Genomic DNA, 15,378 nt, shown 5'->3' with positions numbered 1-15,378 from the left:
TTATAAAGGGGTTCATTTCTCTTAACTAAAAATCTAAAAGCAGTGTGTTTATCCGAAAATTTCGTCATCGTCGTGTAGTTATAAGAACGCAGAATTTTGTGATGCTGTGCTTCTTTTTAGTGCTGAAATGCAAATGATTGTACCACGATTTTCAACTGGCCCACATGAGGATTGAAAATTAGTTAAAACAAAGAACGACCAAGTCGACAAACAACCTCGAAACAATAGAGCAAGAACTATTGCTCCGACGGGCGCGGGAATATTCGATCGCCACGTTTTCATTACCATTCCCGTGATGGTTTTATTTCATAACAAACACCACATATTGACACCAAGAACCTTTCGCTGCTTTAAAGACAAAACCTTCGTTGTTTCATTGCAAGTTGAAACGTGCAGAACGTGTTGTTGCGCCTATAACCACCCGTGTTGCAAGAGGTTCTCTCAAAGACTTCCTTACCTCGAATGTATTTCCCGATACAATTAATAATTTGGTCCCGTGTTGTCAATTAAATTGAAAGAGGATTCGTGTGCTGCGTTCTTCACCGATTTTGAAACTACTAGCACGTGGTACTCCACTCAATCCAATTTGCGATTTAAAAATAACAACTTTGCGAGACAAAATATTTCATCAGTTGGAAACTTAATGCTGAAGAAACAATTTTAATTATTTTCATTCCAAGGGGAGAAAATAGTCCTTAAAATCAAAATATGTTCAAAACCAAAGCTGCGAGCTATTTCCCAAGTATAATTACGACTTCAAGGCAAGCGTCCAGCTACAAGCAATAATGAAAACCCCATTTACACGCGTAAAAAAATCGGCACGGCACGGCAAATTTTTGGCACCGTGACCAAACCATTTCGGCACGGCACTACCCATTTACACGACCAAAACAAGAAGGTTTTCTCTCGCTAGGCACGGTACCAATTTTTATATCGGCACCCCTACTTTCCATCGGTTTTCTTCCCGAGAAATGGCAGGAAAATGTTTTGCTGTGATTGTTCATCGTGCTTTCAGTGCAAAACGCGAATTTTATCGGAAAGGAACGAGTTGTCGACCATTCAACGTATCGAAGAGTGTTCAGGGGCAAAACAAATCGACATCTGAAAGGAGTTGACGAAATCAGAAGAAGATTGAAAAATAAATGGCTCTTTGCAGTGATGGTGGAAGTAGCTTTCACACGGCGATTTTTTTAGAGCGGAGCTTTCTCTTATCATCTGCCTCGGTGGCATTCTCATCCCCCAGAACTTCTCTTTTTTGTACTCTTTTCGCCGACCACGTTACTAAAAGAAACGAAGTCTCTTGGGGCGAGAATGACGCAGTGGCCGCCATTTTCGTGGAAACAACGCATGCGTCACACTTGTTTTCGGCACGGTGCCTCGATTTACCCGTGCCGAGACTACCTCCTTGAGGTAGTCTCGGCACCCCCAAAAAATTGGGCACTGGTGCCACATTTTTTTTGGGACCGGTACGTTTACACTTCGATAATTGGGAGTGCCGTGCCCAAAAATTGTCAGCATGGTGCCAAAAATTTGCCGTGCCGTGCCGATTTTTTTGCACGTGTAATAGAGAAGTACTAATTTTTAATTTACTTGTGTTAATTGTACAAAGAATAAGTCGTAAAATCAACTCGTTCCCGCGATAATCATCTAACTGAAGATTCATGCGTTTAATTTACAATACATATTTACAAAAATCTATTCAATCTTACAAGTTCTCTTAGTTACATAGGAAAACAAATCATTCTATGAACAATTTTCTAGTCGTCGAGTCTTGTATTTTAATTGTACAGTACACTAGTAAAGTAACATCGAGTAAATTTGAAACAGTTGAGAAAGTTCCGAAATTCAAATCTATATACAAAGCAAAACAGTCTCAAACAAAAAAAAATTAATACCAAGAGCTCTTCTTCATTAAGCGCGCTCTCCACGGATTCGTCTCGCAAGTTGAATGTCTTTGGGCATGATGGTAACTCGCTTGGCGTGAATAGCACAAAGATTCGTGTCTTCAAACAGCCCCACGAGGTACGCTTCGGCCGCTTCTTGCAGCGCTAGAACGGCAGAGCTCTGGAAACGCAAGTCGGTCTTGAAATCTTGGGCTATCTCGCGGATTAAACGCTGGAAAGGCAGCTTGCGGATCAGCAGCTCTGTCGACTTCTGATAGCGACGGATTTCTCGCAGTGCGACGGTTCCTGGCCTGTAACGATGTGGTTTCTTCACGCCTCCGGTGGCTGGAGCGCTCTTTCTCGCTGCCTTGGTTGCTAGCTGTTTTCGTGGAGCTTTTCCTCCGGTTGACTTGCGAGCGGTTTGCTTCGTGCGAGCCATTTCTTGCGAGATTTTCAAATCCTTCGTTGGTGGTCAAATACGTTTTTGTTGGAAGTACAAGCGCAGGAACAAGACTTCTTGGTGTTGTGAGAGAGTAAATTGTTTGTCAAAGCTTTATATGGCCCCAGCTCACGTGCGCATTGTGCAGGAAAAAGCTGTCACTTCTGCACGGAGAAAACGCAAACTCGTCATTGGCTGCTGCTGTGGCAAATGATTGTCTTGACACTTCAATAGATTTTCTGATTGGCTGTTCATCATTCTTTGTCATAAAGTGACCAATCACCGTCACAAACGTTTTGGCGGGAGAAAGATGAATAAGTGGCGATGTGGCTTGATTCATTCCTTCGTGGAATTCGTCTCGTGATTTGCACGGTGCAAAAAAGAAAGATTCTCATTGGCTGGTTTCATGTTGTCTGTCTTAAATTAACCAATCACCATAAAAGGATTTGTATAGGGTAAAATTGTCGTTCCATGTTTTATAGCACCTTTAAGTTGCACGATTCACCTCCTTTATTTCCCATAACTTGTTTTGGTTTAATCATTCTTCAAGGGCCGAGAGATGTGTTTCAAGAATTGATTTATTTTATTTGCAATTTTATTTTCAACCGAAGTCTTGCGCAGCTCAAATCTCTTTACTTGCGTCCGGCTGTTGTTATTGGCCTCCCAAACTCGATTCAGGAGTCAAACGCCGGCCTCTCACCATATCAATGCAAAAGTGCCAGATGTAAACAACGTGTCGAACATGCTAATTTTTTAACCATTTATATGCATATAGTCAATGCTTGAATGTTTGGGTATTTGACGCTTATATACACATCGTTAGTAAAAGTCTCCCTCTACAGATTTATTAACTCGACAAAGCTGGGGAAGTTTAAATACAAGCAGTAGCTGATACTATACATAAGGCGCGCCGCGGACTGAAAGTTCTCATATGGATTTTTGGCGAAATGAAGGTGTATAGGAAACGGTGAAAACACTGAATAAAGTTGTGTGCATAATTATGTCAGAATTCTTTAACTACTGCGTTGGAATCTTTAGCACCTGTTTAAGAACTATTTTGTCGCCAGCCTATTATTCTTTGTGTTTTTGCACATTTTTGGATTTTGTCCGCATTGGATTGAGCGCGCATGAAGTTTAGCCTGCTTTATTAGCAGTAACAAACAAAAGTGCAAAGTTATCTAATAACTCAAGCTTTATTCAGTTTAAAGTATTTACAAAACGAACACTCATTGGATATTGGCATTTTGGCCGTAAATATCGTTTCATCGTATAAAATATTTGCTTCTTTTTATACACGTCACGTTTTTTTCATAAACACTTAAGGGATATAAAACATTGTTTAAATATTATGATATTTGAGCAAAAAACAAAAGTAGTTTATTCAGTTTTAGAGAGAGTTGTTGGGTCAATCTTGATATATCCAAACAAACTGCTCTTTTCAAAGTTACAAGTAATGAATCATTTTGAAGCTTTTTGGATGTTAATCTTTATACGCGTTTAATAAAATTTTCTTCATTCGAGGAATGCTTTATTTAGTAATTTTCGTTTCTTCACTTGTACGTCTTCAACACATCCTAAAACGAAAAAAGTAAAATAAACATTTATACTTTCGATTTAGTTATAAATTTTCGACTCGATCCATTTTTGTGGCCCGTTGGTAGCTGAATGAATGTTTTTTTCCCTATCGTTCTATCAGAGGTATAATTTTCGAAAAGTTGTGTGATATTATGTTCTCTGCAGGCAATAACATCAACACGAGTCCACTCATCGCGGGCTCAACTGTGGTTTGCATGAAGAGTATATTGCCTTGATGCAAGATAAGTCTAGTCATTTAGGATATTATTGCGTGTAGACTGCGTGAAAAGACTGAAAAGAAACGAAAGCACATGGCAATTAATTTTGATTAAAATTTACCTCGAACTGGCGAAGAAGTGTGGCGAAAATTCCAAAGAATTCTTCAGGCTTACTAGAATCCTCACCAAAATACTGAACAAGGAGGGTGAACTTTCTTTTGGCATTCTTCCGAAGCGACAGCACGTCTTTAAGCTCTTCTTTTGCCGAGACAGCAAATAGCTAAGGAGTTTGTCAAAGAATTATTCTGACTTGCTATCACTACAGTTTATTTCTCTTCCAAGGATCGGAACTTTTCAGATTTTATCATGCAACTATTCCACGAGCGCGCGTTAGATATGAGATGGTAGATAGGGTAAACCAACGAGGCGAGTAGCCCCTATTTGACTATGATCATCTCTTTCCAACAACCGCAAGCGAAATAATTGTTTAATAACAACTAGATATCCTTAAATAAAGGATCTTGTTCTAGTTTTTATAATTAATCTTTTTAGCATACCGCATAGGTTTTGTCTTTTTATTGTCTTTTAGATTTTAATATATTTTAAGGTTTAACATTTATTTTCTCAGAGGACCCTCCTGAAAACCACCCCAAGGTGATTGGAGGCCTCCTCTTAAAATATTATGTATTATTATTTATTATTTATTAAATCTTGTATTTTGTTTTGGCAAAGAGACGGAAGACGATTTTTGTCGACCATGTTTGTTGGGCATGGTATAATTTTTCATATCCAGTGGCACTAAGCCAATCAAAACTCTGGAATTACATATCTAATGTTTCTGTATTTTGTAATAAAAATATACATGTATTCACTATAAAGCAAACGCATTGCGCAAGCACATGCCGTGATGGTATAGTTCACTGAAAGGATACTTCAATACTAGCGCGGAAAGAGTCTCCTTCATCTTTTATGCAGTCATTATTTATTTTCTCGACGTCTTCTTCCAGAACCTAATAGAAAGAGCATTTAAAACATTTGTTATGTACATTTGTTATGTACATGCATTGAGTAGCTAAAAAAATGCAAGTACATTGAGTTGTGGTATACACTGCTGTTACCTCAATTTCTGTGGACAGTTCGCATATTTCCTTGTCAAGTGACTTGAATGGAACTGAAATCAAATCAAACGATAAGAGGAAAGCAATCGATGATTTTTCAATACCTTGACGTTCTTTTATATTTTTTTTAATTTTATATTTTAAGAAGTGTCCAAAATATACTGAAAGCTACTCGTAACTTGTTAGATTCTGGTCTTGAATTTTGGTTAAATCATTTGAAAGGGAATATAAGAAAACTTCATCCCAAAGAACACTGTATAGTAAAAATAAGACATTTATGCAGTAGATAAAATATGAGCGGAAGATCTGTATGGGCGTTTACAATGGCGAGTGTTGTAAACGCTCATACAGGTCAGACGCGAATATTTTATTCTACTTGTGAAATGAAAACAATAAATTGAATGCAAAGTTTTGTTATGCGAATCAGTAGAGATCTGTATCAAAAGTTAATGAATACTAATTAGCTGAGCAGGAGTCTGTATCAAAAGTTAATTCTATTGTTTGATTTGTATTGGGGTTTATAGTTGTGTACATGTGATCTGAATACAGTCATGGGATTGGTTTGCACCCTCATGAATAGTTAATAAATTTTACAATTACTGTTATTGTTGCTGTCGTTATTGTTGTGGTGCGGAGTTGCTGGTGGGCTTGATGTATTTGTGATTTGTTCCAGTTTGATTTCTGCTTTCTGTTACTGAAGTCGATCCTTATAAATGCTTGTTATGAGAATTCATTTTTACTGACCTCGCGATGCCTGGTTCACGTGTCTAAGATCATCTTCTAAAGCTGCGATGTGCGGACATTTGGTGATAATGACCCTAGTAAGGTAATCCAGCACTGAAGTGGTCTTGTTCACGGACGATTTGTAATCCATCAGCTGGGTATAGAGTACAAGCAATAGTATCATTGGAAAATCTCTGACCTGCTCAAACAGGCTATCTATTCATCGAAGTGGAGGTGGCTATAGTGGTGGATATTTACGAAGCCGCAGTTGTTTAAGTATGTATATACTTTTAAAACAGTGAGATGATAAAGCCCGAAGGATGATTTTTGACTAGTTTATTCTTGTAAAAAGATCACAATTTTCTCGCACGCGTTGCTCGGAGGTGAATAGTTAACAATTATCCTGCGAAATCGCGCGGAATATCGCCTGATACTTAGCCGACGAGGCCGTAGGCCGAGTTGGCTAAAATCAGACGATATTCCGCAAGATTAAGCAGGATAATTGTTTTATTATTCAACAAATTGTCAACGAAACATATTTTGCAGATAGAAAAACTGTAATTACGTAGCGCTTTACAAGATTTCGGATGAATCTTCGCAACCTACGTATATCGCAGGATATCTGTTATGTACGGATGACAGATAACTTTATTATTTTGACCATATTTGGGCAGCGCGCGCATGTGTTGAATAATAACAAAGGATATTCGGAGTTTGAGTAGCCAATCAGCGCGCGCCAAAAACGCTATCCACTCCTTGAGTATATACCTAATATATACATCTCATAATCTGTCAAGCTTACCTTTGTAACAAAAGTTATCTTAAAAGCACAAATTTCGCTTCCATTCATTATGTTTCCCATCGTTAGAAGCAGCTATGGATAAAAAATTGTGCAGCATCGATCAGTACGCATCTTTTATTTTACTTGGCAGATAAACACTTGACTGCACGTGTTACACATATTTTCCATACCTCAATAAAAGTTGCGAGCTTTTCACTGGACATGAGTTCCTGGCACGCGGTAATGACTGTTTCAAGATGCTGAAATGCAAAATAAAAAATCAGGACATGATTTAGTCCGGGTAAACAGACGTCGGTCTTCGTTCCTATCCAGTTTAAGCCGTATATTGTGTCGAGGAAAGCTACAACTGAAAACAAGACGATTAATTAAAAGGTGTTTAGATTGACGATGACGATCAAAACCGTCTTTGATTGATTTGACCAAAAAAGGAAAGGCGCTTTATTGACAGAATCAAAACGCGATGAACAGGTTAAGTGTGACTGACGTGGTCAACAACAAAAATAAATAAATAAAATATAAATATATGTTTATAGTGGTCATGCACTCAGCTTCATATCTCAACGAGATAGCTAGTTTACAGGCATGCCACTGAAACAGAGGAAACAAATAATCTTAAATGAACATAACAAGGCCCGGCAGGAGGCAGACCAGTTGGCTATATACAAAGCGTGGTCGAGGATTTGAACTCGGGACAACCGAGAAACAAATCCAGCTAGTGGCAAGGGGAGGTCTTGAACCGGGGACCTCCGGTCAACGTGAGAGAAATGCTATCGACATTATCATCATCATCATCCTCTCTTCCTTTCTGTAATCTACAAATAAGATAAATTGTAGGTAGTTCAAGTATCTTACTGGTTTAATTTGTGCGATCCTTTCTTGAAGCTGTGCTTTAAGTAATACTGTTCGAAGTCTTTCTTTGTAAGAAGGCACCGAGGCCGCAATCTGCCAAAAGAAAATTCATTCATATTTTTCTCCAATTGCTTTTCAACGCTGTTGGTTGACACACAACATTTTATTTTAGACTCAACACTAACATTTACAATTTTTCACGCTAGAATACCTGAAGATAGAAGCGCTCAGCTGGTTCGAGTGAAAACTCGTTCTCCCTCTCACGTTTTCTTAAAGCTATTGCCTAAAAAGAAAAAACACATTATGAATACTCTATCCTGACCCTGTATTCTATAAGTTCCCGGCATCACCACCTATCTTCATTCTGAGTATCATCTTTAGGAAAATGTATGCATTTACCGTTCGACTCGCTCTTGTGTGTTTAGAAACTGCATAATGGATAATTATTGGAACAATTTCATTTTGGCCACGCGAACTTTCTTCCTGGGCTCAGGGTTAGAGTAAAATTGCATAGTACGATTAACGAGACTGCCGACTGATAAGATTCTCAATATCCGACTGTCAAGAGATTGTCCATTTGTATGTATTATAGCGATTAAAACACTAAACTTCATTCATTAACATGCACTTGCAAGGCTAGCAAGGGCATTTCTCTTTACCTCTCGCTCATCTGGGGCAAATGCCAACAGTTGTCTAAGCACATCAGATGTCAAATCAGAAGTCCCGGATATTAGACATTGTGCCACTCCTTCTGCCTTCAGCTTGTAATGCGTCAACACGATTGCTGAAAAACATGGCGGAAATAATGAACACAAAGTAACAATACCAATATTAAACTGATTCATAGACATATGGAAATACAGTCACTGGGCATTTGCTATAAAATGTGCTTCCTGCTTCCAAACATTTCGCAATTTTACGCTGCAAAATAGACAGCCTGGCCCTTTTGTGTCTGGCAGGAATTTTGCCTGAAGAAAAACAAACAACAACTCCTGGTCTAAAAACCTCTGTTTCGTTAATAAATTTTACTCAGAAATTTAATTTTTTCCGTAGTTTGACCTGAAAACTCATCTTCGTTTATTCACTTTATTCAAGTCGCCATTCAAATTTACTCAATTCCGTCAGTTTCTACCCAACCTCTAGAAGCAATACTTACAGATGTTAAAAATCTTTTTCTCGTCCATGGCATTTTCTCGTTTGGCTTTTTTTCGCGAGGTTCCTTTAGGAAAAAGACACGGAACATATTATAAAGTAAATACAAGGCTTGTACCGTAATTTTAAAATTAATTCAGTTTGTCATACTCATGCTCATGCATCGACGTTACTATTTTTGACATTAGGGAATCGGTGAAAATCATCGCATCAAGGACAAAACAATTATACCTGTTTAGAAATAAGGGCCTGAGTACATGGCGAATTTCAGCCCGGTTTGCCGGGCTGTTTGTTGCGATTACATGGCGAATTTTAGCCCGGGTTGAACACTTTTTAAAACTGAAAAATATTCGGGGCAGCCATTTTCTTTCGTTGAAAACCATCACTGCGCATCCGTAAGCTCACTTTCAACGAGGGGTTGGCACGCGATTACATGAGGTTTTTCAGCCCGTTTGCCCGGGCTGAGATTTCCAGCCCGGTTTCAAAAACCAGGCTGGAAATTTCAGCCGGGGTGGTAATTCGGCCCGGGATGAAACTTTCTTCATGCAATCGCAAACGTCTTTTCACGACGATTTGTTTTGGAAGCTGAGCTGAAATCTCAGCCCGGCAAACCGGGTTGAAATTTCAGCCGGGGCTGCCATGATTCGCCATGTAATCAGATCCTTAGTCAGCGATGATTTTACCCTCTAACATTCGCTGTATTGACGTATCTCATGATTGACTTTGCTCGGTTTTCATTGTTGCAGTATTTTTACTAGGTATCCCGAGCATGAGAGCATGCCTGCCATTTTTAAAACGCCGCAACTCGTCTGTGCCAATCGTCTTCTCGTATTATCAAACTTTCCAACGTAGTTGCATTGATTTAATTTATTTCGAAAGTTCATAAGTTTATCAGCAAAGGCGGATGAAATGTACATAAACTCTCATAAGTTACCTGGTATTTTTAAAACTTAACTTATTGTGCAATGGCTTTTTATGTAAAAAAAAAAAAAAAACCCAGCATGTTACATAGCTTACCTGTGGATGGTATGACCGAAAATTCTCTTATTATGTCTTCTGAGTCAAAAATGCCTTCCAAAGGCAAATGTTTTCTAACCTGGAAGAAATTTTAAATTAAAAAGTTAATAAGTTATTTTCTCGCCTTCACTTTTTATCAAGTTAACAATAAAATGTTCAGTATGTTAGGAAGCATGGATTTCGGTTACGTTCATATTAAAAATTTCGTACGTTTGGAATAAAAAATACAAATTTACAATGTTAGATACCTTTTTCCAAATCGTGTCCCTGTTCACGAGGTCTGGGCTGAGTTGTTCCCAGGACAGTTTCCTGCAATCCAACCTCTGCCGTTTGTGCCCGTTTACCGTATTTGGGGGAGGAGGGGGTGGGGCACGCGGTGGTGGAGGAGGTGGGGCAGGGGCACAGGGCACAACTGGAAGAAATGGCGGTCGCTGATTTTGCCAGAAGTCTATGTAAAGATTGAAATGCAAAGTTTATATTGTGTTATAAATATATACACTTACGAACTCATAATATTTGACTAATTAAAAGCGCTTGCTAATAAAATAATATAAAAGATTTGAATTATTGCAAGTGCTAAAACAATTCGTTTCTCTTTAAAATTTGTTGTTATTGTTATGACATGATATTATCGACAACACAGTTGTTACCTTGGCGACACTTTCTCGTAGTAAAATAAGATAGAGTGTAAATTGAGCTCACAGTTACCCTCGAAGCTTTGCTTCTCGGCCAACTGTTCATTTTTCGGACAATCTTTCAGCCTTGACATTATCCTTCAATATATCAGCCGCCTGAAGGGTTTTATTTACTATGTACTTTAGTTCGCATTAAAAGAATAGAATAGTTCGCAATAAAAGAATAGATTTGGTGGCATATTTTACCTCCTAACGACAATTACATCAAGTGATGTTGTACGAGCATCGAATAATTACCTGCGGGAATCCATTTTTGTAGCTCAGCTGAGCACGCAAAGGAAGCCATGAGCACAGCAAAACCTGTGTTAGCAAAATAAAAATTCAACATAGTGTTCTTATCAGTTCTTTCTCTTTTCTTGTGATTCATTATCCCACAGAAAAAAGATTACTTACTTGGAAATACCCAAATGTTAACAGCAAACGTGACGCCATTATTGGTGATAAAAGTAGCAGAAAACAGCAGAATTGCAACAGAAAAAGGAAGAATTAACTTCCAGTTGCTAAAGTAAATTAAAAGCAAATGAGAATATAATCAGTTACTTTTGTTATTTTATATTAAAAAAAAGTTTGTAACAAATTGTAAGATAACTGGGAAATAATCCCTTTGATATGAATTACCATTTGAAAAAGTCCGAGGTACTGTTGACAAAGTTCCAGTAATTTGATCTCTCATCTGAAAAAAAAGACGATGGCAATGCTGGCAAAAATTAAAACAGAAGATATACAGTGCTGCTGCATTTTGTTTTCGAGAATACTGTTCCCTTCTCGATCGTAGACGTAATTTATTCCTCAGCTTTATTGCAGGGAAGCAATTAAATGAATTTTCTTATTGTTTTAGTAAATTATAGTCAAGTTATTAGGATCAATCAAATTTTCACTTTCTGACAATGTTTTTAAGTCTCTGGCACAGTGATAGATCATAAAATGAAGACAAATAACGTGAAAAACAATAAAAGGCAACAAGTGAAAAGATATCTACTTATTATTAACTTCACAAAGGTATCCAGCGTTCTTGAGAAAACATAAACATACTTGTGGCTTTCCACTAAATTTACTTAATTTAATTGTTTGATAACTACTTGTTTTATGAGCAACAATTTTTTTCGTAGATGTGGTAACAGAATTGAGCAGTTTCTAAGTTCCAAAAAAGGAGACTTCAACGAACGAAAACCTTTGAGAACAAAAAGTGTTTCTGCAAAATTGCTTAGAAGTGAAACGTAAGCGCGTACAGTAATTGACAACATGCCAGCAATCAAATCAAATTGGGATTTAGGGATTAAGGAAACTCTATTTAAATGAACGTTTGGAATCACTTTGCAGCGAAGTGCAAACTAAGGCATGAATGACTTATCGGAATGCATATGTTTCCTGACAAATAAAGGGCTGAAATACTATTAGTTGTTCGTATAGTGTAATCGTCCGGGTGAGAGCAGTTCTGAAAAGAACTGTTGCTGGTGACAACAGTATTGCTTTAGTATTGCCTTTAGTTTCCTGCCCCTTTCTCTTCCTATAACTCAATGTTTTAGTTGTTTTAGTAAACTACTTTACAGTCATTTTGATAGCATGCAAATTTGTAAGTTTAAAACAACAAAACTGAAGGAATTTCAGAATTAAAATTTTCTTTGTGGACAAGCGCTGAACATAGTGTACCTACATAACATTTAATATATAAAAAAGAAAGTTTCGACTTCCACTACATTATTCTATCGGCTTTTCTGCAATTGAACTAAACACTTTTTCATCAACATGATTCGGCTTTTTAGATATGTTTGCTCTGGATTAGTGTTTTCTCTTGGTAATAGTAAGCTTAAAGATCACGCCACAAACAATTTTCAACCGAGTTCACACTTTTTCTACACTAGTTAATTACCATTTTCTGCTGGATCGCTTCTGAGAGAAAGCGCAAAGTTATTGTCAATCGTTTCTGATATCGATATAAAGACAGACATGTTCCGAAAGAAAGTCTGCTCGTCTCTAGCTAGAACTGACTTACAGAAACAATGCGCTTCCTGAAATGTGTATCGCGCGGGTCGATTAAATCTTAATAGCACAGGGCTGAAAAACTGATCATGGAATTATCACTAACCAGCGACAATTAAGTTTACGAAGATTACTGTGAAATTGCATAGCAAGTATTACCGCATACCTTCTTTGGTAGATTCTTTATTTTCGACTGTTGTACTCATGCCAAACTCACTTTTCGTCACTTGCGCATTCCGTCAATTTGATATCCAAAATTTCGGTGAACGTTCATTTAGCTCGAGTTGCTTTTCTAAAACCTCTACATGATGCAGCTGTTTGTACAGTAGCTCGGAGTACTTTGATGCTTTGTAAAACGGCGGCTTTCTGACGTCATAATGTGTTTTGACGTTTAATTTCGTCACTAGTTCGAACGCGCGCTTCATTATTTTGCGCGCGTCAGAATTTCATTCGCGCGCGAGCTTCGATACATTTTCGCGAGAGCAAACGTACTCATAGTCAGTGAACAAAGCCTGGTACTTGTATCTTTAAAAAACTGTCTAAAAGATGCCGGATTGGATTGTACATTCACTGAATTGACACAGGACTACCAAACCAAAAACTTCGTAGCTATAAGCGTCTTATAAAGTCGATCAAACTTTTCGAACAGCAGTTACGTCCTTAAGGCCTGGCAAAACGAGGAACATGTTTCCAGAAACTTTCGTAGCGCGTCAATGTTTCTCCAACGTTTCCCAGTTTTGCCATGCGGGAAGCATTGTTTCCAAGGTCAATTTTTTGTCTCCAAGAAGCAAAACTTGCTTCTGCTACACGGCGAAAACATTCCGCGTTTCCGCGCGGCATGGAACCATGGCAAAACGAGGAAACAATTATGGAAACATTCCAAACATGTTTCCTCGTTTTAGCTCGTTTTGCTGGGCCTTAACGTCCATACAATGCGCAGTCTATACATTCTCGTGGATGTAAAATACTACATGTAGTATCATGTATGCATGATTTTCCTCGAATTCATGCATTCCCCGAACCTGTATACCATTGATAATCTATTGATATTTTACAAACTGGAATTCGATGATGACCGATCATTCTAGATCTTTGTCAGATAAAGTGACCATTTTAACAAATTTCCCTCTCACGATCACATTTCTGCCTGAATTAAATTCTCGGCTGCAGTTGAAGTAGTTATAGATGTGATGCATGAGCCTTTTAAATCGCTATTACAAGGCGTTAATTGGATAAATAAAATTATTGAAATTGTTGATCATTTAACAGTTTTGTTTTTTCACCATTAATCTGCCCCCTAGGTTAATCATGTAGTCAGTCTTTCACTGAAATAGTCCAGTATGACATTTAACATGAGTTGTTATCTCTTGTATACTGTTCTTTGTCAGAAAAAAAATGTCAACAACAGGTATGCGCGTTTACATGAATTACAAATAATACGTGATGATGGCAAATAATGATAAAATACTGAACTTCTACTCTACATCCATGTAATCCAAGTACAGTCACATCTGCTACTTTGATAAAAACATGAAAAATCAAAAGATGTTTTGAATAAATTAAAAAGGTATCAATTTGTGCACATTCGTCTGAAATTACGTTAAGTTGGCACTGTATAATTTTTGTAGGAAACGGCAACTTTAATATGAGCGCCCCGACTCAAGACCTCTAGCTAATTATACCTCTTTATGCGGTAAATTTGGTTTACTAGCGATTCTATAGCGCATATCTCTAGTTACATCAGTTAAAATGTTGAACCTTTTTATCTAGCCAAGCTTGATGAAAGTACGTTTGTAAAGATGTTTTGACTTCATGGCCACGATATAAAGTTGACCTCGTGGCCTTCTTTTGCCAGAATGAAATCGATCTGAATAATGTCACGTACCGGTATTTTTTTTTTCTTTTGCATCAAATGAGCAGCGCTGCTGATTTCACTTTGACAAAAAAAAATTGAGGGTGCATGTCATTGCGCAACGAGGACGGATAATATACGAAAATCCCCTGTTTTTCTGTTATACTTAACAAGTCAAGGAAGAAGCCACATATGGACTTGGACAAAGACAGGAAGTCAAATTCACTAGTCAAAAAAGAAACTTTAACAAAATAGGGCAACATTTAAAACAAACACTTTCAGCTGCTATAACTTGTGACGTCACTTTATTAAAATGACGTCAACTTGGCGAATTTAATCAAGAGAAGGATTCCATTCAAAAATTATTTGCCACAGTTTCATAATTATATCCGGTAACGACTTAACGAAACAAATGGAAATGCTAATGTACATCCATGCGAGCAATCGTTATTTCAAGGCTCTTGTTAATTTCATATCGGTTGTTCAGTATCTGTCGTTTCATGCAAAATAAGGTGTTGATTCGCTTAATGTAATTTGACATGATATGAAAATAATATTTGAACTTGAGAGAGATCATACAAATTATTCATAAAAGTTAAAAGTATGAGGTGTTACACAGTTCTGATGCTTCATTCCCCGGGTTCATTCGGATCATGACAAAAATAAGAACTTTCTGTAGTGCACTTCTGAATAATTCAGATGTACGATATAATAAAATCGTGTAGTGTTAAATAAATCATCATTCCAAAAATGTTTTTAATTGTTTTGATCCTGCGGTTGAAATCAGCCGTGGAAAATTTGTTAAACAAACGTATCGAATACATCGAACAACAATGTCCTTGAATAAATATTATGGCGAAAACAGCTTTTGAAGTTTTGCAGAACCTTTGGTGGTTGTAGCGGAATAAAGCCGCTGCTGGAGATCTGGGTACCAGCTTTGTTAGTGCGCACTGAAGGAAATACTTTTATTAATTTACCCCCGCTAAAGGTCTTTTATCAAGCGTATTTCATGAAAAAAATTGTTTGCGTTACAGCGCTTTTGTCTCTAAGATATGACGTAGGGTCAAGGGTAGCA

General features: G+C 37.6%; 2 protein-coding genes across 2 annotated transcripts; both read right to left on the bottom strand.

The window, feature by feature from the left end:
- Positions 1 to 1,574: 1,574 nt before the first annotated feature.
- On the bottom strand, positions 1,575 to 2,852 carry LOC144632664 (histone H3-like). Its single transcript, XM_078491348.1, has one exon. The coding sequence runs from the start codon at positions 2,320 to 2,322 to the stop codon at positions 1,912 to 1,914; it is 411 nt and encodes a 136-aa protein (XP_078347474.1). The 5' UTR covers positions 2,323 to 2,852; the 3' UTR covers positions 1,575 to 1,911.
- Positions 2,853 to 3,505: 653 nt separating this feature from the next.
- Positions 3,506 to 12,806, bottom strand: LOC144631392 (disheveled-associated activator of morphogenesis 1-like). Its single transcript, XM_078489817.1, has 17 exons — positions 12,618 to 12,806; positions 11,090 to 11,144; positions 10,865 to 10,971; positions 10,709 to 10,771; positions 10,025 to 10,224; positions 9,777 to 9,855; positions 8,764 to 8,826; positions 8,267 to 8,391; positions 7,819 to 7,890; positions 7,611 to 7,700; positions 6,929 to 6,997; positions 6,759 to 6,830; positions 5,978 to 6,110; positions 5,234 to 5,286; positions 5,048 to 5,125; positions 4,237 to 4,395; positions 3,506 to 3,896 (listed from the first exon to the last, which is right to left on the bottom strand). The coding sequence occupies exons 1-17, from the start codon at positions 12,655 to 12,657 to the stop codon at positions 3,873 to 3,875; spliced, it is 1,482 nt and encodes a 493-aa protein (XP_078345943.1). The 5' UTR covers positions 12,658 to 12,806; the 3' UTR covers positions 3,506 to 3,872.
- Positions 12,807 to 15,378: the final 2,572 nt, after the last annotated feature.

Source organism: Oculina patagonica, chromosome 12 (genome assembly GCF_052425735.1).
Source record: "Oculina patagonica isolate OP01 chromosome 12, crgOcupat, whole genome shotgun sequence".
NCBI classification, from domain to species: domain Eukaryota; kingdom Metazoa; phylum Cnidaria; class Anthozoa; order Scleractinia; family Oculinidae; genus Oculina; species Oculina patagonica.
Note: the sequence above shows the minus strand (reverse complement) of the source record. Positions and strands in the feature narration are given on the sequence as shown.